Genomic DNA, 25,192 nt, shown 5'->3' on the forward strand with positions numbered 1-25,192 from the left:
CTTTGTTCCTAGTTCAGCTGATTAGAAAACATTGAAAAGAATCTAAACGTTCCATTAGTGATATTGAAGATGTTGTTCATCGTGGACTGTAGGTGACCGCTATCCGGCAGGTGGCGCTAGAGTGTTTCTTGGCGTGGTTGAATCCGTCCGGCGGACCGCAGATGAACAGCAAAGATGCAGCGAGACAAAACCGGAAGCTCCGGTGGCGCGGATAAGTATGAATATTTTAGCTATTTTCTACCACGTTTGAGTAATTTTAAGTTTTAATACAACACGTGTGTGTATCTTTAACATGTTAAGCATCTTTTTGTACCTCTCAAAATGTGTTTATTTACGTTTAACGCTGCTGTAAAGCAAATATTTGTGAGTGTCACGCTTTGCTGTCTTTGGAAACAAAATATCTGCAATGACACAATGAAAACAGATTCATAAAAGGACAAATGTCTTAATTCAAATAAAAATATGTATATAAGCATATATTAATCATAATTAGCTTAATTTAAAAACATTATAATCCATGCGAGGTTCCCAGCATTTATAAAATCAAACGTGTCTGTGTGTGTGTTTGTAAGTTTGTTTGTGTGTGTAAGTGTTTAGGTGTGTTTGTTTATTTGTCTGTGTATGTAAGTGTGTGTGTGTCTCTGTCTGTACTATGTTTATACTACATTCTGGAGAACAAATAACCCCACAAGGATTGTAAAACCAGAGATCACCTTCATTGTGGGGCCCAGCCAGCAGTCCCCATGAGGGAAATGGCTTATTAAACATACTAAACAATTTAATGTAAAAATATAAAAAAGGCTTCTGTGAGTGTCAGGATTAGGGGATAGAAATGATCGTTAGATCTGTATAAAATCCATAAAATGCATGGAAGTCTATGGAGAGTCCCCACAATGATATAAAAACAAGTGTTTGTGTTTGTAGGTCGGAAAGAGAGACTGCCATCATGTCTAAATACTATGATGGGGTCGAGTTTCCCTTCTGCGATGAATTCTCTAAATATGAGAAGCTGGCAAAGATCGGCCAGGGCACCTTTGGGTGAGTATTTGATGCTTTTGTTAATAAATAGTCACCTTATTGCTTTGTTTCTTTGTGTATGACTTATGAAAGCTGGTAAATAAAGAGTCATCTTTGTCACACACAAGGATACAAAGATATTGTAAAAGATTTATGCCTTGGAAATTAAACGTGGATTTCAGTGATGTTTAAAGCATTGTTGCAAATTCTTCTGATTTAAACTGGTCACTAAGGAAAAATTGTCTATACTGGCTAACATAGAAGAGGTTTTGTCAAATTGCTAGAATGATTCAGAAGCATCAGTTACAAATGGGTTGAAAACTACAAACCAGTCAGTTTTGTTTGCATCTTAAAGTCACTATAGTTTTGGAAAGGAAACATTACGGTGGACAGGATCTCTGAAATAGTTTTGCATTACCTCGCAATACATTTATCATGGTTTTAGGTCGGTAGCCACATTTTAACCTTGATGTTTGTGGTTAAACAATAGTAATAACGAAAACTATGATAATACAATTATAATTTTATTGTTAATATGGTTTACTAGGCATGAATACATTGCTGATATATTGACTAACAGTGTCATATAAATACAATTATTATATTAGTGATGTACCATAAGTATGTTGTCTTTATTAAAGAGATTTATTTGCTTGCGTAACTAAGGTTTAGTAATTCTCTGATCTGTTTGTTTTGTAGGGAAGTGTTCAAAGCCAAACACAGACAGACGGGGAAGATGGTTGCTCTGAAGAAAGTACTAATGGAGAACGAGAAGGAAGGGGTGAGAACATGCAACACTAACTTTGAGCAGAATGTCTATTCATTATATACAGTTTTATACCTTTGGTTAAAACGCAAATCTCACATATTTTAACAATGTCCACCAGCCAAAAGCTGGTATGTTTTCGGAGTGGCCACATGTGTTCACTTCCAACACAAGCCCACCTTTTCACTTTTTTGGTGAAATTTGGTGACTCAAATGTGAAGGGAAAATTACACAAAAAATATTTATATAATATTTTATATTTACATATTTTAAAGTTGAAAATAAAATGATTGCTACACATTTTGAAGGGCTGGTAAGAATCTGCTTTCATCACACATGAGGGTTGCCATGATGTTACCGGTTTTACTCGGTACAAGGGACAACACCAGTGTGGAATTTTATACCAGGTAAAAGGGGGAAACACTATGAATGGAACTTCCCATATCAATACAAACGACTAGAATAGCCTTATATAAAGAACAGTTCCCTATTGAAGGCACATTGAAAGCCAGATGTTCTTTACCAGCGTATCAAATTACACAGGCAGCAAAGTGCGTACACTGACAGAAGACGTTTAATTGCAGGTAGAGAATGTAATGTGCATGGTGGGTAACTGTAAGACTGGGGTGTCAAACTCGGTTCCTGGAGGGCCACAGTCCAGCAGAGTTTAGCTCCAGCCATAATTAAACACAGCTGAAGCAGCTAATCAAGGTCTTGAGGATAGCTTGAAGATTAAAAGGAGGCATTTTGGAGCAGGGCTGGGACTAAACTCTGCAGGGCTGTGGCTCTCCAGGAACTGAGTTTAACACCCCTGCTGTAAGACGTCTAGGATTCAGAATGGCACAATAAATGCTGTTAGACTCACAGAAACACTTTATTATATTTGTAAGAATAGATGACAGATAAGCCATCCATGCACGTGTTTGTTCGAAGGCGTGCAGTCTTAGTTGAACACACGTGTGTAAAAGGTTCTCTTTCTTTGTTTCAGTCTTCTGAATTGTTTTTTGCCAGAATTTCACAGTAGTTTGTTATAAGCACAACTCTGCAGGGGTACTTTATTTACAGCCTAAACATGTGTGATTAAATCATAAAATAATACAAAAACACATTCACCTCCAACCATGAGTTATATTTCAGTGATTATTATCATCATTGTAATTATTATGTTTACATTTATAATTGTTTTTAGATCTTAATTTTGATTATACATTTTCCGCCTGTTGTCATAGGATACTTGCATGATGGTAAATGTGGTAAAAAGGTGGTTATATATATATTTTTTTTATTTATATTTTTCGTACCACGTTGTCATTTTAATTGCTTTTTCATTTAGTTTTAAGTGCAATTTTAATTCAGAAATATCTTTGGTTTAAGTTTTTAAAATACATCTATTAAATTGGATATTGCGATCCTGGGATGAAAGGTAATAAAACACCAACTTTAAACCCAAAACAACCCACAACAAGTCTAGGCAAATACAATGAAATACCCGACTGGTAGCCCATGATAAAGAGAATGCACAGATGAAGTAGGATTGTTGCCAAAGAGATGTTGCCCTTCACAATTGTTGTAAAGTCATCTTTCAAAAAGTTTAACAACACACACATTTTAATTGCACTTCATACTTTCATTTGAAGTTTTAGTAAAAAAAACCAAACAATTAAGTTTAAAGTTTGGAATCAAGCTGCCTTGCGTTATTGTGTAGGCTATTGCGTAACAAAAATTACCCCATAGTACCACTTAGCATCCAACCAGCGGTAATACCGGTGTTAGTCGGTTTGAATGTGAACATTGCACCGGTGAAAATTATGATATCGTGGCAAGTCTATCACAGACATTGACTGGTGGGCAAAAGAAGTGAAATTCCCCCTCTGCTGTCATGTGACTGTGTTTTGTGTCTCATTTCAGAGTGTTTACTGTGTTTATGCTCTTCTTCTTCTCAGTTCCCCATCACAGCGCTACGGGAGATCAAGATCTTACAGCTGCTCAAACATGAAAATGTAGTGAATCTCATTGAGATCTGCAGGACAAAAGGTGTGGCATTCAAATTCTGTGTTTACTGCACTTCTTTACCAGGATATATGTCCTGTTAAAGATAAAATGCAAACAGCTTTAGTTTAGTGTCTTTGTGCCTACATTTCTAGAGTTCCTGTTAGTCCTGTAGTCCTGTGTATGTACAGTGTTGACTGTTTTACTGCTATTGCACCATAATTTCCCTCATAAAGTTCATCTTTCTTAGTCTTCTAAAGCATATATCAAAGAATATCCAATTCTTTAAACTTCAACTTTTCTCTCTCTCTCTCTCTCTCTCTCTCTCTCTCTCTCTCTCTCTCTCAGCCACCCAGTTTAACCGTTATAAGGGCAGCATCTATCTAGTGTTTGATTTCTGTGAGCATGACCTGGCCGGGCTGCTGAGCAACGTTAATGTTAAATTCACTCTGGCTCAGATTAAGAAGGTGATGCAGATGCTGCTAAATGGACTTTACTACATACACAGAAACAAGGTATTTTATTATTTGATTTATACTATTTTAATAGTATAAGTTAAATATGTAAAAGTGACTTATTATGGAGTATAAAGCACACATGCAGCTTAACAAATATGACAATTAATTGTGAAAGCCCTAAAAGAGACAATTAATCATCAGCCAAATGTCATAATCGTGACAGGCACAGACATAGAAGCCAAAATAACAAAAATTCCAGATGTAGTTTACTGTTCAACAAAAATCCCAATTATATATAAAGATTTGGTGCATAATGCAGGACATTTAACTATAAACAAGCACCGGTGACATTTATTTTGAAATGACAGAGACTTGGCTCTGTTAAAATGCTCTATATTTAAGTATTAATCAAATTAATCTTTTTATAGCCTATACTGTATATTCAGCAGAAAAAGGGTTTTTGTATATAGATACTTTACAAGATGAGGTTTAATGAGCAATAAGATATATTATTATTCACAAGCTATGAAGTGACACAATATGTGTTGACATGGTACATTTCCATGGGTTGGGTAAGGAGGCGGGAACCATCTGAACAGTCAAAATAATATTTAATAAGAACTTAAACAAAAAGACGTGCAATAAAAACACACACATGGCAGCTCTATGTGGCTGTCCCGGACCGCCACATTTATCCCTCTCCTCAGTTGATTAGCCCAGTTGGGGGCTGGGCGTATGTAGTCACGGCCCGACCCCACCCTCCTCATCACATTATCTCATTAAAATAACAAAATATTCATTTGAAGGGAGGATAAATATATGGATGAATATTGTCAATGATGAAAAAAATAAAAAGTTCAAAAAACAAACAATGGACACCGATTAATAGGTAAAACTGATATATCGGTCTACCTATAATTTATTTATTTGTATTTTCTCCCCAATTTGGAATTCCCAATGCGCTCTTGAGTCCTCGTGGTGGCGTAGTGGCTTGCCTCAATCGGGGTGGCGGAGGACGAATCTCAGTTGTCTCCACATCTGAAAACGTCAAACTCTGCATCTTATCACGTGGCTTGAGCGCATTACCGTGGAAACATAGCGTGTGTGGAGGCTTCACGCTATTCTCAGATCCATGCACAATTTACCACGCACCCCACCGAGAGTGAGAAGCGCATTATAGTGACCACAAAGAGGTTACCCCCAGATGTGACTCTACCCTCCCTAGCAACCGGGCCAATTTGGTTGCTTAGGAGACATGGCTTAAGTCACTCAGCACGCCCTGGATTCGAACATGCGACTCCAGCTGTGGTAGTCAGTGTCTTTACTCGCTGAGATACCCAGGCCCCCAAATGTGACTTCTTAATTGAATTATTAAAAGAGAAAATGCCATTTGTTTTGTTGTGTGTCTGTTACTATGAGGCTTAAAGGCTGAATGTCTCTCTCTGTTAGATCCTCCACAGAGACATGAAGGCAGCTAATGTTTTGATCACCAGAGATGGAGTTCTGAAGCTGGCTGATTTTGGGTTGGCTAGAGCGTTCAGTTTGGCCAAGAACAGTCAGGGGAACCGCTACACAAACCGGGTCGTCACACTGTGGTACAGGCCACCTGAATTACTGCTGGGTAAATCAAGAGAAACATCTACATGCACAGTCTGCAGGATACATTTACTGGTTTCTCAAGAACTACAAGTATATTTCTCACTGTATGTGTGTGTTTTAGGAGAGCGAGACTACGGGCCTCCTATAGATCTGTGGGGTGGAGGGTGTATCATGGCAGAGATGTGGACCAGAAGCCCCATCATGCAGGGCAACACAGAACAACACCAGCTCACACTCATCAGCCAGCTGTGTGGCTCTATTACACCAGAGGTAACGCACACACACGCACAGTCACTAGTGTTGTGCAATATATATAAAAACAGTATATTTGTGAAGATTATTGGCTGTCTATAAAATTAAGCAACATATCACTATATATGCAGCATGGCCGTGTGCGTCTCTCTCTCTCAAACCGAAGTTCCCGGCTCCCCTTTATATCACTCTCCCGCTGATCAGCTGATTCAGCGCTGGCCGTGCACCATCACGGCCCGGCCACATCCTCCTCCTCATCACAAACCTCCATGTCTGTTGATGTGTTTCAGGTTTGGCCTGAAGTGGACAAGAAGTATGAACTCTATCAGAAGATGGAGCTTCCTAAAGGGCAGAAGCGTAAGGTGAAGGACAGACTGAAGGCTTATGTGAAAGATCCGTACGCTCTGGACCTCATAGACAAACTGCTGGTTCTGGATCCGGCTCAGAGAATAGACAGCGATGACGCGCTCAACCATGACTTCTTCTGGTCTGACCCCATGCCCTCTGACCTCAAAATCATGCTCTCCACGCACAACACCTCCATGTTCGAATACCTGGCCCCTCCGCGCAGAAGAGGTCACATGCCTCAACAGCCAGCCAATCAGAACAGAAACCCTGCCACCACCAGCCAATCAGAGTTTGACAGAGTGTTTTGATCAAATTGGTGACTGGCTTGTACAGGCTGGGATTGGTTAAAAAGAAGAGAGAGACGTCTGATTGGGTGAATAGGTGGAACAACATATATGACATTTCTATGCATTTCTTGAGTTCCTAAACAGTGTTGCGTTGAACATCCGCTGAGTAGTCATTCAGACAAGCTCTTCCTTGGTTACAAAATAATACTGATTGTGGATCAGTCCAGCCCAGTTGAACTTACATGAATTGCTTAATGCTGCTGACTGAGCTGATCCAGGAACAACCTTAACACTGATTGCATTGGTGTGCTGTCAGTTAATTGTAGGAGCGAAAAGAAAAGTTAAAATGCTTTTGACTGAAAGGTAAAGGCTGATGTCTGTGTGTTCTTGGACTGTTTTCATGCACAATTAGTCTATTATTGGATGTCAGTATTCTGAAAAGATGATTTTTGTTTGAAAATACTTTAGGTGAAATCTAGGTTACTTTATGTCTAGAGTTATTTAAACCCCTGGTTAGATGTTATTGTTAATTTAAATTTTTTAAATGATGATTTTATTTTGGAAGCTCATGTGTTAGTGTTGGGTTGGATTTATGGCGTATAAGTTACTTGTAAGTATAATACACTAATAAAACCCACATTTCCCAACTTAACTATTCTCCTATTCCTTTTGGATTGGGCCCAACCCCCTTCTGGACTCCGGACTTCAACAATCCGTCGTGTAGTGCTCCTACCAGTGCACCTACTCTACGCATTCAGGTCATAAACAAAATAATGAAAAAGACATATTAACCTCCTAACACCCCGGGTCCACGTTAGTGGACATTATGTTTTGGGTTAGCTATAGACTATGCATAACTGAATTTAATCAGACTGATCTCAGTTCAAAAGACTCTGGGCTGTTAGTAAAGGGTTACATTTTTGAAGTACCGAGTCATGTGACAAAACAACATGGTGCTGATCACAGCGCAGTATGTCTTTGGGAGAAACAGCAACAAGACTACATCTGGTAAGAAACCTGGTAACACTTTAGAATACTGTATCTTACTTAATGCATAACTAATAAGGAATTACTGCAGAACTAATAGGTAATTCTTCATTAACACTTAAGTCACTACTATTAACTACTAAGGAAGATGTGTAAACTAATCAGTATGTTATAGCATTTTATAGTTGTGTTAAGTAACAATTAGCTAATCAATAACTATTGAATTCAGTCACGCCTCCTGATGAACTACTTTTAATTATCTACTAATTCGGCTTCAGGAGAAATAACTATTGAGTAACTACTAATGAACAGTCGATTAATTACAATTACAATAATATCATAACAATTACAGTATTCAGGTTGTGGCCCTTCTTCCTTATTTCTAATGTTATTATTACTATGGAAATGCAATAAGCATTTCGTGGAATTACTACACTCCCAAAATGAGTCATTACAGCAAATTTAGTAGTTTTGGGCTGTATGGTCAATTGCTTTGTGAGTGTGGTCAGTAACCAGAAATTAACAACGGAATGGAGCCCCATCCCCACTATAAGTGACTAGCCAACTTACCTCAGGTAGGTTTATGAATTATATACAGTATAGTGTGTGTGTCTCTTGTTTTCCTCAGCACATAACACATTACATTTTTCGTAAATTATTCCTGTATGTAAGGCAATGACTGAGTGGAAGGGAACATACAGGGAACCCCTGAGTAATTAATAAAGAAATATCACTTAATTATGAAAGAGTTACTTACAACCTGGAGCGGTATTCTAAGTGAAAATACAGGGAGCCCCATTAATGAATGATTATCTGGTAATTCTGTATTAAATAATCATGGGTTCCCTGAATTTTCACTTTAGAATACTGAATACTTTAGCAATTGACCATACAGGCCAAAATTTCCATAGTAATAATAACATTAGAAATAAGGGCCACAACCTGAATATTGTAATTGTTATGATATTATTGTAATTGTAATTAATCGACTGTTCATTAGTAGTTACTCAATAGTTATTTCTCCTGAAGCCAAATTAGTAGATAATTAAAAGTAGTTCATCAGGAGGCATGACTGAATTCAATAGTTATTGCTTTGCTAATTGTTACTTAACACAACTATAAAATGCTATTACATACTGATTAGTTAACACATCTTCCTTAGTAGTTAATAGTAGACTTAAGTGTTAATGAAGAATGACCTATTAGTTCTGCATTAAGACACAGTATTCTTAAGCGTTACCAGAAACCTCTAAGTTTGTACCTTAAAAAAACCTGTTTGAGTCAGAAGATTAGAGTCTCTTGTTTAATCTGATATGACATCATCAGCTCTCTATGCAGCTAAGTGCATTCACTTCTAATATCTCGTAAAAAAAAAGAAGTTCAGTTTCAGGCTGCAGATGATGTTTGGCAGACACGGGACAATGGTCATTTTATTTTAACATGGTTTCCAGTGATTGGTTTATGCTGGCCATTACTTTAAATCAGAATTAATTATGCTAATTTATGATTTAATGTCTGCAACATCTCCAAACATGAATAACCAACACTCCTATGATAGACTCTTGCTATTTAAAATTTCACAACTTATTCCCGCTGTCCATATATGTGGACATTATTTTAAGAAACCAATACAAAAATATTGTTTTATGTTTCTTAGGGGCTTCTAGATACAAATCAAAAAGAGGAATGGATAATGCACACCGCACTCATGCTCGGGTCTCAGGACAAACAATGAATGAACGACGGCAACATTTAATTTAATTTTTTTTGTTTTTACTGTTGTACAAGTGGATAAGCAAGATTAAATACACCATCATTTTTACACAATCTATGATTCAATATCAATGCATAATATTTCTTGTAAAGCAAACTGGGAAGGGTGATGAAGTAGCTTTTTCATATATAACAAATTCATATTATTGGGATGCATCAAAACCTGTATGACTAATAACTTTCTAGTAATACAAGTGAAATTTTTACTGGGACCAAAGTCAACTCTATCCAAAACTTCACCCTCACCATTGAGGACTGTCCGGTTAATAAAAGCTTTGGTGTCAGGGACTAAAAATGGTTCAAGAAACGAAAACTGACAATGAACAACATTTTTAGCAGAACGTTACCGAAAACCGGAAACAAAGTGATTTTCAGTTGTTCCGGAGTGAAAACTTTATTTTTAAATGCTGGTAACTGGTTATAACGGGTCCATTTCGTTCCGATTATTATTTCATTAAACTAAAGGCCAAAGGGTTTAATCACATGAAGGATCCTGAAGGAAACTGCTGCATCACACATCAAACTGTCCTTTGTGGATGTTGTATTTTGTGAATAAATACCTTTTTTAACAACTATATATAAATACCACATATACATGTACGGCTAATTCAGATACAAGGTAACTAAACATTATAAGATGTAAAAAGTTATTGTCAGATATGATGCAATAAAATAGATTTGATCTCAGAAGCAGATCTGTAATTAAAATTATACTTAAATGTTAATTAACTATGCTTATGATTTCTATGCAGATCAATCCACCACATCGGAAATTAATTAAGAGCTTATTTGAAATTTTGTCCTTATTTTGGTGAGCCAATGGCTTATTTTGGGCTTGTTTTTCCAGACCAGGTTGCTTGTTTCACCTGTGAGATCTGGCAACACTGCAATTGGTATTTCAGCCATCCCTTAGCGCAGAGTACTGTCATTTTAAGAAGAACATTCTTGATCATTCATCCTGGAGCTCTGGTCTGGTTGCCCACTAAAGCTCAGCAGGGTTTGAGCCTGGTCAGTACCTGGATGGGAGACCTCCTGGGGAAAACTGTGGTTGCTGCTGGAAGAGGTATTAGGGATGCTAGCTGGAGGTGCTCACCCTGTGGTCTGTGTGTGTCCTAATGCCCCAGTATAGTGACGGGGACACTATACTGTAACAAGGTCCTTAAGACGTTAATCTGAGGCTGTGGCTCTGTGGTCATTAAGACTTACAGTGCACTTATCACAAGTACAATCCCCCTGGAGCAGCCTGGAGTTAAGTGCTTTGCTCAAGGACACAATGGTGGTGGGTGAGGGATCGAACCGGCAACCTTTGCATACCAGTTCTGTGCTTTAGCCCACTATGCCACCACCACCCCCTTCCAATATTGGCTCTATTATTAAATAAAGTCTTATCAACCCTAAAATGAATTGCTAGCCAATGCAAGGAATCTAAAATTAGAGTAATATGATTAAAAGACCTAATTCGTGTCAAAAGTCTAGCTGCAGCATTTTGCACTGATAGAAGCTGCGCTAAAGTGTGTGGATTCAAAAGCATCTATAAGCTTCTCTATATCCCAAAAACTCTCTCACCTTGGAAATGATCCTTAACTGATAAAAAAATAAGACTGAATTAACAATATACAATAATAAAATGGACACCCAAATTTTGTGACTGATTATAAGAACCTCCGTTTTATCAGAATTTACATGCAGAAAATGACATGGCATCCATTTATTTTATATCTGCTATACACTCTTGAAGAACATTTTAACTAGACAGGTCATTGGGATTCAACTGTAGGTCATCTGCATAGCAATAAAAATGTATTTTCTAATCACTGAACCAAAAGGTAACATGTATAGTGAAAACAGAACTGGCCCTAACAGTGATCCTTGCGGAACACCACAATTATTTTTTGGAAGAGGAGGACATCTCATCTTCAACAGACACTAGAAATGTCCTATTCAACAAGTAGGAAACAAACCACTCTAAAGCCACCCCAGATATTCCCACCCATCTCTTTACTGTATCAATTAAAACTGAATGAGCAACTGTATCAAACGCTGCTGTTAAATCAAGAAACACTCAAATGGAGCACTCTTCAACATCCTCCATCATTAAGTCACTGTCACCCATTTTTAAATGGTATTGCATATAATTTGGTGATTGTCCTGCAGGTGTCTGCATGTACGATTACTCCATAGCACTCGTAAATCTATGAGCATTGTCAAGTTCTTCTTAAGTTACGATGGCTTTGTAAAACGGGTCGCAAAACTAAGATGAATGAGCTTGGGCTTACGATGCTTTTGAGAAATGAGTCCCAGACCTCCCTCCCTCTTCTCTCCTGTCAAATAAAGTCAAAGCTTGTAAAATTGATAAATAAAGAACAATAATATCAAACATTTTCCATTAAGACATCATAAGCTTAGCATTCAGTAAATGGAGATCTGGGCAGGTGTGACTTATTGAAGCACACAGGACTTCCCATGTTTCTTCTCCCAGTGGCCAATATTATTAGCATTTCTTTCTTGAATTTTCTTGAGTTGTGCCACATTCATTTTTGAGATCTCTCTGTAATTTCTCATGGCTTCCTCCAGCTTCTGCCTGCATTCATCTATTTGCTGTAGCAAAAGATTTTCTTCCTTTGCGTCCCTTTCGTCTTCAGTGTTTCTTGGCAAATGTATATTTTCATCATCTGTCTTTGTGTCAGTCCGGTCTCCTGGTTTCATCAGGGGTTTTTCTTGGTTGAGAGTGTCAGTGTCTTTGCTGATCTGTTGATCTGTGACCGTTTCTTCTTCGTTGCATTCTTTAATCGTCTCATTTTTTCCCTTCGATTTACTTTTTCTCCATTTTCCAAAACCCCTTTTTTTAACGTGCTTCTTATTTTCTGGATGAGCTTCTTTTTCTGTTGCTCCTTGTACTGTTTCTATTATCTTTCTACCTTGATCTGGCTTTCCTGAAAAAGGGTTTTCCTGGGATTTATTTTGTGCTTGTGTTTGTTCAGTATCTGCTGTGGCTCCGCCCACCATTATTTGATGTTTTTCTGTCTCCATGAGCAGAAGATCCCTAATTTTCAGTTTTACTTTTTCCTCCTCTAGTTTTGCTTTATACTCTTTAATTTCTCCCTCATATTTGGCTTTAAGGGTCTCAATCTCTCGTCTGAAGTCCTCCTCTTTCTCCTTGTTTAGCTGAGCTAGTTTGATAGCTCTCTCTGCCTCCCGGAACATTTCGTCATCATAGAAAGAGGCATCATTATTCCACATCATCAAATCAATCTTCTTTAATAGACTTATGACCTGAGCAGTTTTCTTCTCTTTATTGTTAAACACGTGATATCTTCCTCCACAGTCATGGATCAGTTTTTGGACATGTGAATTACCATCCTGAATATAGTCCTTGATACTTTCATCTGCTAGGTTGTCTCCTCGTGTGAATGCCACTATAGTGTATGTCTGGGCTTTCTGTCCAAAGGTCATCTTGATGAGTTCAAGGGTTTCTCTCTCTTCTTTTGTGAACGGGCCGACAGAGATCACCAGCAGAAACACATGCGGTCCAGGAGCGGAGAGCTCAACGCATCTCATGATCTCCTGCTGGATTTCTTCATTGGTGAGGTTTGTGTCGAAGAGTCCTGGTGTGTCCACCACAGTCACGGGTCGTCCACAGACCACTCCACTCTCTCTTTGGCATTTCCTTGTCACAGAGGTCATTCTGGCCCGAGACTCAAACACGTCCCGTCCCAGGATGGTGTTTCCTGTTGCGCTCTTTCCCACTCCAGTTTTTCCAATCAACACGATCCTCACACACCCCAAGTCCTTATTAGTGCTTGCTGTGACTGTCAATCACAGACACAAACATTCTCAATATTGGATACAATCAGAAATTACACCAAGATCAGATCAAAGCAATATTTTAAGCTGTATATAAGAAGCATTTAAAATGGAATTGCAAAAATAACTAGATTGGTAAAGATTGTTAAGACAAACTTTGATGTTGGCTTGACAAAGAAAGATTAAACTAGTTTGAAAAGTCTGAAGATTCACGGCTGTACAGACATTACAGTGAGACAAACTGCCAGCTACACATATATTGTCAGATAAACCATCATCTTAAATCTGATCATTTAGAAAAATATAGCACACAACTCCAGAACAGGCTGAAGGTCTGTCCCAAGTTTGGTGGATGTGGCTTGAAAGCTCTAAGAGGAGTTAATGTTAGAAATGATGGTCTTGGGTTGGGGATTTTGGAAAAGCCTTTGTCAGGCCAACATAATAATAGTTTTCAAACAGCTACCATTGGCCAAACTGGTAGTACAACCCGATCTCATGGCAAGTTGTATAAAATCGTTCGATTTTTATATGTTTGCATTTCACGATGTGATCCAACAAAGTATTTTTAAGGCACATCGCCTTTGAAAAGCTTGCCAGAAATGGAAAAAAAAAGGAAAAAAATAAATAAATTCAGAGTAAATTGTAATATACATTTTGTCGTAATTTATTTGTAATACTCACAATTGGATCGCACAAGCAGTCTGGGTTTTTCTGGTTTTGTCCAAAACCTTGATGTAACAGGGTCTAAATAAAGATAAAGAATGAAGAACATTATTAATAAATTGTAATATAAACAGTTTGCAAATTGTTAATGAATCTGCAGATATACTGTAGGTTTGACTTATTATAGTTAACGAAAACTAACAAATACTTTTTCATAATTCCAAATCTAACTAAAATAAATTCTTGAATTCATTTTAGTATGGTGACATAATATGATTGATTTGGGCAAACGGATTTGGGGATTTTTTTTATTTTCTTGACACTTTGATTTTATGATCCAAACAGCACAACCTAATATTAAACCTTTGAAGAAAATATTGGATGTTTTCTACCTTAGTCAAAAGCAAAAATTAAGAAATATTCACTATTGGGAAGTAGAACCTTTGAAGATCCTCTTTTGACAAAATCCCAGATGTGTTTAAGCAGCAGGGCCTACTGGTAAAGTGGGACAGGGATACAATTATTCTCTTGAAAAGAATAATATATATATATATATATATATATATATATATATATATATATATATATACACATTAATTTTACATTTTCTACACTTTCACATCATAAATTATGAATTTTACGCTTATAAGCTAAACTAAATTTCTGTCATTTTCTTCACCATTGCTTTTCCTACCAGTGGTCATAAAATGAGCTCTGCCACCCATCCCAAAATAAAATCATCACATTTTAAACTTCAAAAAGATAAAGGGATAGTTGACTCAAAAATGAACCTCTTATTTACTCACCCTCATGCCATTCCAGCTGTATTATGGCTTTCTTTCTTCAGCTGAACACAAATGAAGATTTTTAAAAGAATAGGTCAGCACTGTAGGTCCATACGATGCAAGTGAATCGGGTCTGAAGCTCTAAAAAGCACATAAAGGCAGCATAAAAGTCCATAAAACTCCAGAGGTTTAATCCATGTCTTCTGAAGTGATCTAATCTGTTTTGAGTAAGAACAGACCACAATGTAACTCCTTTTTCATTGCAGTTGCAGTCTACAGGAACCATCATGATTTCAAGCTCAATTACACTTGTACAGTTTGCAGAGTTTGCTAAATGGCATTGGGAAATATAATTGAGCTTGAAATCATGATTGCCTAGGAGACTGCTGATGTCAGGATTTACAGTAAAAAAAATAGGACTTCAATACTGATCTGTTTCTTACTCACACCTATCATATCACTTCTAATGACATGGATTTAACCACTGGAGTCATGTGGATTACTGTTATGTTGCCTTTATGTGCTTTTTGGAGCTTCAAAGTTATAGCCCTTATTGACTTGCATTGAATGGACCTACAGAGCTGAGATACTATTAAAAAAATCTTTGTTTGTGTACAGCAGAAGAAAGTAAGTCATACATATCTGGGATGACATGAGGGTGAGTAAATGTTTATAGAACTTTCATTTTTTGGGGTGAACTATCCCTTTAATTGTGTAGCCCACAAAGATTAGTTTAGTAATGATATATACATTTATTTTCCCCCTTTTCCTCTCCAATTTGGAATGCCCAATTCCCAATGCACAAGTCCTCGTGGTGGCGTAGTGACTTTCCTTAATCCAGCTGGCGGAGGACAAATCTCATTTGTCTCCGTGTCTGAGATGTCAATCCGTGCATCTTATCACGTGGCTTGTTGAGCGAGTTACCGCGGAGACATAGCGTGTGTGGAGGCATCACGCTATTCTCTGTTGCATCCACACACAACTCACCACATGCCCCACCGAGAGCGAGAACCACATTATAGTGACCACGAGGAGGTTACCCCATGTGACTCTACCCTCCCTAGCAACTGGGCCAATTTGGTTGCTTAGGAGACCTGGCTGGCATCAAACTCATGACTCCAGGGGTGGTAGTCAGCGTCAATACTTGCTGAGCTGCCCAGACCCCATGATTTATATTAATTTAATGAATTACATATGGACAGAGTGTGGATCAAGCTTAAATGTCTTTCATCACTTTGCCCATATTCACCCTATATTATAAAATTTGCAACATTTACAATCCACAGTAAACATGAAAATACCACTAGATAGGTATAACACAAGACTGCCTAGAGAACCGTAATGATGTTAGACTTTTTAAATTATACCAGTAAATGCTTAGCTTTGGCAGCCAAACTAAAACTAAAAAACTAAAACTAACAGACAAACTGTGAAAACTAACAAAAACTAAACTAAACTGTAATGACAAACTATATAAAATTGAAATAAAAACTAAATGAAAAATACAAAACTATAATTGCAGTGCAGTCAGTTGATTTACATATTCAAGTCCCATTATATCTGATAATTGGCTAAATCGTGAATGACGTTAGTGTTTCAGATGATGATTGTCGAAGGACATTTTTGAAAGACATGTTAAGATTTTCATGACTTTTGTTTCTGTTAAACGGTTCTTGAACGTGCATTCTTCTGCAAAAGGGACATTCATCGGCACCGCAACACCACTATTGAAACATCATTGCGACACCTACAGCACGAACAGTGTAGTCTGATACTCAAACAAATTACTCTCATGAGCCAATTCTTTTGAATTTACAGTACGAAACATACAGCGACATCGTGATCAGTGTAGTCAGATTCTCGAATAAATTACTTTTATGAGCTGGTTCCTTTAAATCTACTGCGTGAAACATACAGCATTGCCTCCCGAATGAAACACTCTTCTCAGCTGGTTCGTTTTCATGACTGAAAAACGTGCTGAACTGCAAGTCATCATGTCCAACTCAAATTGAACCAAGAACTGTTACTGTGTTAACAGTAGACCACAGGCTCGTGATACATCGTGAATTACTAAAATAGTGTTTAAAAAAGTAAACACCTTTTGCAACCAGACATCTATTTAATGTGCGTTTAAATCTGGAAGATGTATTTTTTAGGTTATTTGCTCATCTGCAATACACCTTTAAGACGTTTCCTCTCGGGTGTCACAAAAACATTCAGCAGATGTCTTTGAGATGTTCATGATTTAGAATGTTTGTAAATCGGATCTTTTTGAGATGTTCATGATTTAGAATGTTTGTAAATCAGATCTTTTTGAGATGTTCATGATTTAGAATGTTTGTAAATCGGATCTTTTTGAGATGTTCATGATTTAGATGTTTGTAAATCGGATCTTTTGAGATGTTCAGTGATTTAGAATGTTTGTAAATCGGATCTTTTGAGATGTTCATGATTTAGAATGTTTGTAAATCAGATCTTTTTGAGATGTTCATGATTTAGAATGTTTGTAAATCGGATCTTTTGAGATGTTCATGATTTAGATGTTTGTAAATCGGATCTTTTGAGATGTTCAGTGATTTAGAATGTTTGTAAATCGGATCTTTTTGAGATGTTCATGATTTAGAATGTTTGTAAATCGGATCTTTTGAGATGTTCAGTGATTTAGAATGTTTGTAAATCGGATCTTTTTGAGATGTTCATGATTTAGAATGTTTGTAAATCGGATCTTTTTGAGATGTTCATGATTTAGAATGTTTGTAAATCGGATCTTTTTGAGATGTTCATGATTTAGAATGTTTGTAAATCGGATCTTTTTGAGATGTTCATGATTTAGAATGTTTGTAAATCGGATCTTTTGAGATGTTCATGATTTAGAATGTTTGTAAATCGGATCTTTTGAGATGTTCATGATTTAGATGTTTGTAAATCGGATCTTTTTGAGATGTTCGTGATTTAGAATGTTTGTAAATCGGATCTTTTTGAGATGTTCATGATTTAGATGTTTGTAAATCGGATCTTTTTGAGATGTTCATGATTTAGAATGTTTGTAAATCGGATCTTTTTGAGATGTTCATGATTTAGAATGTTTGTAAATCGGATCTTTTTGAGATGTTCATGATTTAGAATGTTTGTAAATCGGATCTTTTGAGATGTTCATGATTTAGAATGTTTGTAAATCAGATCTTTTTGAGATGTTCGTGATTTAGAATGTTTGTAAATCGGATCTTTTGAGATGTTCATGATTTAGATGTTTGTAAATCGGATCTTTTTGAGATGTTCAGTGATTTAGAATGTTTGTAAATCGGATCTTTTGAGATGTTCATGATTTAGAATGTTTGTAAATCGGATCTTTTTGAGATGTTCATGATTTAGAATGTTTGTAAATCGGATCTTTTGAGATGTTCATGATTTAGAATGTTTGTAAATCGGATCTTTTGAGATGTTCATGATTTAGAATGTTTGTAAATCGGATCTTTTGAGATGTTCGTGATTTAGAATGTTTGTAAATCAGATCTTTTTGAGATGTTCGTGATTTAGAATGTTTGTAAATCGGATCTTTTTGAGATGTTCGTGATTTAGAATGTTTGTAAATCGGATCTTTTTGAGATGTTCGTGATTTAGAATGTTTGTAAATCAGATCTTTTTGAGATGTTCGTGATTTAGAATGTTTGTAAATCGGATCTTTTTGAGATGTTCGCGATTTAGAATGTTTGTAAATCGGATCTTTTTGAGATGTTCGTGATTTAGAATGTTTGTAAATCGGATCTTTTTGAGATGTTCGTGATTTAGAATGTTTGTAAATCGGATCTTTTTGAGATGTTCAGTGATTTAGAATGTTTGTAAATCGGATCTTTTTGAGATGTTCGTGATTTAGAATGTTTGTAAATCGGATCTTTTTGAGATGTTCATGATTTAGAATGTTTGTAAATCGGATCTTTTGAGATGTTCATGATTTAGAATGTTTGTAAATCGGATCTTTTTGAGATGTTCATGATTTAGAATGTTTGTAAATCGGATCTTTTGAGATGTTCATGATATAGAATGTTTGTAAATCGGATCTTTTGAGATGTTCATGATTTAGAATGTTTGTAAATCGGATCTTTTGAGATGTTCATGATATAGAATGTTTGTAAATCGGATCTTTTTGAGATGTTCATGATTTAGAATGTTTGTAAATCGGATCTTTTTGAGATGTTCATGATTTAGATGTTTGTAAATCGGATCTTTTTGAGATGTTCATGATTTAGAATGTTTGTAAATCGGATCTTTTGAGATGTTCATGATTTAGAATGTTTGTAAATCGGATCTTTTGAGATGTTCATGATTTAGAATGTTTGTAAATCGGATCTTTTGAGATGTTCATGATTTAGAATGTTTGTAAATCGGATCTTTTGAGATGTTCATGATTTAGAATGTTTGTAAATCGGATCTTTTTGAGATGTTCAGTGATTTAGAATGTTTGTAAATCGGATCTTTTTGAGATGTTCATGATTTAGAATGTTTGTAAATCGGATCTTTTGAGATGTTCAGTGATTTAGAATGTTTGTAAATCGGATCTTTTGAGATGTTCATGATTTAGAATGTTTGTAAATCGGATCTTTTTGAGATGTTCATGATTTAGAATGTTTGTAAATCGGATCTTTTTGAGATGTTCATGATTTAGAATGTTTGTAAATCGGATCTTTTTGAGATGTTCGTGATTTAGAATGTTTGTAAATCGGATCTTTTGAGATGTTCATGATTTAGAATGTTTGTAAATCGGATCTTTTTGAGATGTTCATGATTTAGAATGTTTGTAAATCGGATCTTTTTGAGATGTTCATGATTTAGAATGTTTGTAAATCGGATCTTTTTGAGATGTTCATGATTTAGAATGTTTGTAAATCGGATCTTTTGAGATGTTCATGATTTAGAATGTTTGTAAATCGGATCTTTTTGAGATGTTCATGATTTAGAATGTTTGTAAATCGGATCTTTTTGAGATGTTCATGATATAGAATGTTTGTAAATCGGATCTTTTGAGATGTTCATGATTTAGAATGTTTGTAAATCGGATCTTTTTGAGATGTTCATGATTTAGAATGTTTGTAAATCGGATCTTTTTGAGATGTTCATGATTTAGAATGTTTGTAAATCGGATCTTTTTGAGATGTTCATGATTTAGAATGTTTGTAAATCGGATCTTTTTGAGATGTTCATGATTTAGAATGTTTGTAAATCGGATCTTTTTGAGATGTTCATGATTTAGAATGTTTGTAAATCGGATCTTTTTGAGATGTTCATGATTTAGAATGTTTGTAAATCGGATCTTTTGAGATGTTCATGATTTAGAATGTTTGTAAATCGGATCTTTTTGAGATGTTCATGATTTAGAATGTAAATCGGATCTTTTGAGATGTTCATGGTTTAGAATGTTTGTAAATCGGATCTTTTTGAGATGTTCATGATTTAGAATGTTTGTAAATCGGATCTTTTTGAGATGTTCATGATTTAGAATGTTTGTAAATCGGATCTTTTTGAGATGTTCATGATTTAGATGTTTGTAAATCGGATCTTTTTGAGATGTTCGTGATTTAGAATGTTTGTAAATCGGATCTTTTTGAGATGTTCATGATTTAGAATGTTTGTAAATCGGATCTTTTTGAGATGTTCATGATTTAGAATGTTTGTAAATCGGATCTTTTTGAGATGTTCATGATTTAGAATGTTTGTAAATCGGATCTTTTTGAGATGTTCATGATATAGAATGTTTGTAAATCGGATCTTTTTGAGATGTTCATGATTTACAATGTTTGTAAATCGGATCTTTTTGAGATGTTCATGATTTAGAATGTTTGTAAATCGGATCTTTTTGAGATGTTCATGATTTAGAATGTTTGTAAATCGGATCTTTTTGAGATGTTCATGATTTAGAATGTTTGTAAATCGGATCTTTTTGAGATGTTCATGATTTAGATGTTTGTAAATCAGATCTTTTTGAGATGTTCATGATTTAGATGTTTGTAAATCAGATCTTTTTGAGATGTTCATGATTTAGATGTTTGTAAATCAGATCTTTTTGAGATGTTCATGATTTAGATGTTTGTAAATCGGATCTTTTTGAGATGTTCATGATTTAGATGTTTGTAAATCAGATCTTTTTGAGATGTTCATGATTTAGATGTTTGTAAATCAGATCTTTTTGAGATGTTCATGATTTAGATGTTTGTAAATCAGATGTTGTAAATCAGATGTTCATGATTTAGAATGTTTGTAAATCGGATCTTTTTGAGATGTTCATGATTTAGATGTTTGTAAATCAGATCTTTTGAGATGTTCATGATTTAGATGTTTGTAAATCGGATCTTTTTGAGATGTTCATGATTTAGATGTTTGTAAATCGGATCTTTTTGAGATGTTCGTGATTTAGAATGTTTGTAAATCAGATCTTTTTGAGATGTTCGTGATTTAGAATGTTTGTAAATCGGATCTTTTTGAGATGTTCGTGATTTAGAATGTTTGTAAATCGGATCTTTTTGAGATGTTCGTGATTTAGAATGTTTGTAAATCGGATCTTTTTGAGATGTTCATGATTTAGAATGTTTGTAAATCGGATCTTTTTGAGATGTTCATGATTTAGAATGTTTGTAAATCGGATCTTTTGAGATGTTCATGATTTAGAATGTTTGTAAATCAGATCTTTTGAGATGTTCATGATTTAGATGTTTGTAAATCAGATCTTTTTGAGATGTTCATGATTTAGATGTTTGTAAATCAGATCTTTTTGAGATGTTCATGATTTAGAATGTTTGTAAATCGGATCTTTTTGAGATGTTCATGATTTAGAATGTTTGTAAATCAGATCTTTTTGAGATGTTCATGATTTAGAATGTTTGTAAATCGGATCTTTTTGAGATGTTCATGATTTAGAATGTTTGTAAATCGGATCTTTTGAGATGTTCATGATTTAGAATGTTTGTAAATCGGATCTTTTGAGATGTTCATGATTTAGAATGTTTGTAAATCGGATCTTTTGAGATGTTCATGATTTAGAATGTTTGTAAATCGGATCTTTTGAGATGTTCATGATTTAGAATGTTTGTAAATCGGATCTTTTGAGATGTTCATGATTTAGAATGTTTGTAAATCGGATCTTTTTGAGATGTTCATGATATAGAATGTTTGTAAATCAGATCTTTTTGAGATGTTCATGATTTAGAATGTTTGTAAATCGGATCTTTTTGAGATGTTTAGCAGATGTTCATTAAAATGCAATGCTTTCCAGATGAATCCCCTTTAACCCTTAATGGAACTGTTAAGAGGAATCGCAATTGGTAATTCCCTACGATTCGGTAATTCCCTACCCCATCCCTAGACACGATGCATCCCACAAATTAATTTCACATCATCTTGATTCCAATAAACTTAATGGATGGATTTGTTTGATGCCACTGATATCTTTTAATGGTGCAGTTGTACTAGTTTAATCCATCATTACATGAATAATCACTTCATACTCACGTTGTGGATTCATGCTACACGGCCGTCTACGAAATCTGGAACATGCACCTTCAAATGAGTAGGGAAAATTATTTCACATACAGAAAATAAGTTAATAGTTCTATTGTACTTTTTAAGGAGTTGCATCACAAAAATGAATGACCCATATTTAAGTTAAATGAGACATATAGAGGGTTACCCTGAAACAGCTTGTTTGTTTTTTGGTCAAATGGGTCTTTTCCCCCATCAGGACTTGATTCTTCAGGAAAGCTCATGCAATGTCCTACAGCATCTTCTCAATGTTCTCTAGAAGTTTCTGCACCTGTGATTGGTCTCCTTTCCTTTTCAGATCATGGTGGGCTCGTTTGCAGGTCTGTAGCAGAGACTCCACGTCTTTTCTATCAGCATCAGAGTCTTTAATGTCACATACTCTGTCTGATCATTATGTATGAAGACGACAATCACATACTCCGATGCTCCTGCACCAAATATACTGTTAATGATCTTGAGGGCATCTCTCTCCTGCTCGGTAAGTGTGCCAGGCTTAAGGACTAACAGAAGGGCATGAGGTCCAGGACAAGCCAAGTGGAAAAATGTCCTCATTTCTTGCTCTTTATGAGAGAGAGCAGAATTGAGCAGGTCAGGAGTGTTGATGACCATCAGATTTCTCTTCAAAATCAAACCTTCATGACTCTCAAACAACTGCAGCGAGGACGGTATCTCTGAGAACACCTTACGTCCCAGGATTATATTCCCACAGGAGGCTTTGACATCTCTGTGTGATCCCAGTAACACGATTCTTTTCACGGACACTGAAATTACACAAACAACTTTATATGTACAGTAGATTGACACACTCAACACTTTCATGACTGAAGCTTGTTATATGACTATTGTTGTTGTTTGGCTCTTCTCAAAAGAAAGAGAAACTAAACATGGACTTTGTGGTTGCAAAGTAGACACAGTCAAACAGCTGGAATTACCCACAGATCAGTTTCTGCTGTAGAAGTATTCATTTAATTCTGAAAATACTATGTTGGTGTAATAAAAACATACCCAAACATCAAAGATATACACTGGAATAATTTATGGAATGTTTAATGTATTTATAATTCTGCTTACTCAAAGCCAAAGAAGAAAAATACATTATTAGAACCAATTTAAATGGTTTAAGATCTTGAGTAAATTTAATGGTTTTAAATTTGAGTAAAACGTACTGTTTGGAGGTTCACGTTGGCTCTTTCTTCTGAGATGGACGACTCCTGAATGTTTCTGATCTTCCTCTGTTACAAGCAAATTAAATCAGAAATACAGATTCATAGTTAACTGTACATTAAACTACAAAATGCTGTTGAAATCTACATGCATGTTATATTATTGTAACAAGAGCCTCATTATTAATACATTATTTCCTCTCTTGATATATAACACAATTTTGATTGAAATAAAGAGCAAATACATACTGACTTTGTCCAAAGAACTTATAAATTGACAGATTTACCTGGTGGTCTGGATGATTCACTCAAGTTGTCCATCTTCACAGAAATATCATGAACACTTTGTACCGTCAGAAACAGCACTTGTTTTATTACAGGAAATATGAGTGCTAAACCTAAAGTTACCGTACGCATTAACTGGTTGGACTTGACAGATGACATTCCACACAACGCTCCAACATTGTGAGAATACCAGAACAACTTTCCGTTTTAGAGATGCTCTGACCATGTCATCTGGCCGTAACAATTTGGCACTTGTCAAAGTCGCTCAGGTCTTTTCTCCTGCCCATTTCTCCTGCATTCAACACATTGACTATGAGAACTGATTGTTTGCTTACCATCTAATCTACCCAGAGCTTGACCTGTGGCCTTGTTAAGAGATGATCAATGATATCTGCTTCAACTGTGAGTGGTCATAATGTTTTGGCTCATATGTGCATTTAATTTTGAAAACACAACATTTTTGTTCTTAAAAATGTATGATTCTCTTCCCTCAGATGCAATGCAGCAAATCAGTATTAGCCTATCATTTAAGTCATTTAAAAAATATATATTTTTAGTAATTTTACTATTGCATTTTTACCTGTGAGGTCAAAGCCCCACTTTGAGCAGACATGCAGCCTACAAGACAATAAAGTGTCACATAATGTACTAAGTTGGTATTTCAAAAACATTTCTATTTGTTAGAACAGTTGAAAAAGGTTGTGCTACTTAATAGCACAGAGTAACACAGTGTCTTTTTTCTGATACTCAAGTACTGAACTTTCACTTTCATTTCTTGCAAGTCACATTCCCTTGCAGGTCAAATTTAGTTTTTTAAAATGGCCAAACAGAAACAAATCTCTCTAGGATTGTATCAGTCTATATTGTTCTTTTATTTAGAGGCTATCAAATGGACTATACTGTCATGAAAGAAGAAATCATACAGGATCTAAAAAGGCTATAAAAGTGGACGGCACAAATGCACACCAACGGAAAGAGGTATAAACAGGAAAAGAATAAACTTATACTCACAAATTCCAAGAAAGCATCTGTAGTTATTGTAGTGTGGTGTGGTGTGGTTGGGCTTCTACGAAGCAGTGAAGTAAAAGCACTCTAAAAAACACAGAGATTGTCTTGCCTGTCTTCGCACATGGAGGTAAGTATCATTCTCAGTCATAAAGTCCTTTTTGAAGGTATTATCTGAAGTTTTCTTAAACAGTATCAGCACTAAACCTGGTCGAAATTACCTTGTCAAACTTTCAGCATAATTGGAGTGTAAAACAGAATGCATGACCTTAAATTAGGATTTATTGACAAAGAGTTTCTTATTCAGAAATGTTATACTGGCCTAAGAATAGAATATAAATGTTCTTTTCCATATTCAACCTGAATGAAACAAGATAAATAAAAATACATGCCTAATAACAGTCTTTTATGGGTGTTTTTTTAAGTGTGAAATGGAAATTGTGAGTAGAAAGAGCATAATTCCAAGGACACCGAAAACACA

The 25,192-nt window shown here is 35.7% G+C and overlaps 2 protein-coding genes across 2 annotated transcripts; one reads left to right on the top strand and one right to left on the bottom strand.

Annotated features, from left to right (window-relative positions):
- The first annotated feature begins 144 nt into the window (after positions 1–144).
- cdk9 (cyclin-dependent kinase 9 (CDC2-related kinase)) lies at positions 145–7,355 on the top strand. The gene is made up of 8 exons (XM_052104105.1): positions 145–215; positions 925–1,038; positions 1,717–1,798; positions 3,727–3,817; positions 4,121–4,287; positions 5,680–5,851; positions 5,951–6,099; positions 6,372–7,355. The coding sequence occupies exons 1-8, from the start codon at positions 175–177 to the stop codon at positions 6,735–6,737; spliced, it is 1,182 nt and encodes a 393-aa protein (XP_051960065.1). The 5' UTR covers positions 145–174; the 3' UTR covers positions 6,738–7,355.
- A 2,207-nt stretch (positions 7,356–9,562) lies between these two features.
- On the bottom strand, positions 9,563–23,797 carry LOC127627630 (GTPase IMAP family member 5-like). The gene is made up of 6 exons (XM_052104094.1): positions 23,709–23,797; positions 23,425–23,490; positions 22,407–23,019; positions 22,229–22,276; positions 13,962–14,024; positions 9,563–13,285 (listed from the first exon to the last, which is right to left on the bottom strand). Exons 3-6 carry the CDS (start codon positions 22,480–22,482, stop codon positions 11,916–11,918), a joined length of 1,557 nt encoding a protein of 518 aa, XP_051960054.1. The 5' UTR covers positions 22,483–23,019; positions 23,425–23,490; positions 23,709–23,797; the 3' UTR covers positions 9,563–11,915.
- Positions 23,798–25,192: the final 1,395 nt, after the last annotated feature.

The sequence above is a fragment of the Xyrauchen texanus genome, chromosome 34 (genome assembly GCF_025860055.1).
Source record: "Xyrauchen texanus isolate HMW12.3.18 chromosome 34, RBS_HiC_50CHRs, whole genome shotgun sequence".
Classification (NCBI taxonomy): domain Eukaryota; kingdom Metazoa; phylum Chordata; class Actinopteri; order Cypriniformes; family Catostomidae; genus Xyrauchen; species Xyrauchen texanus.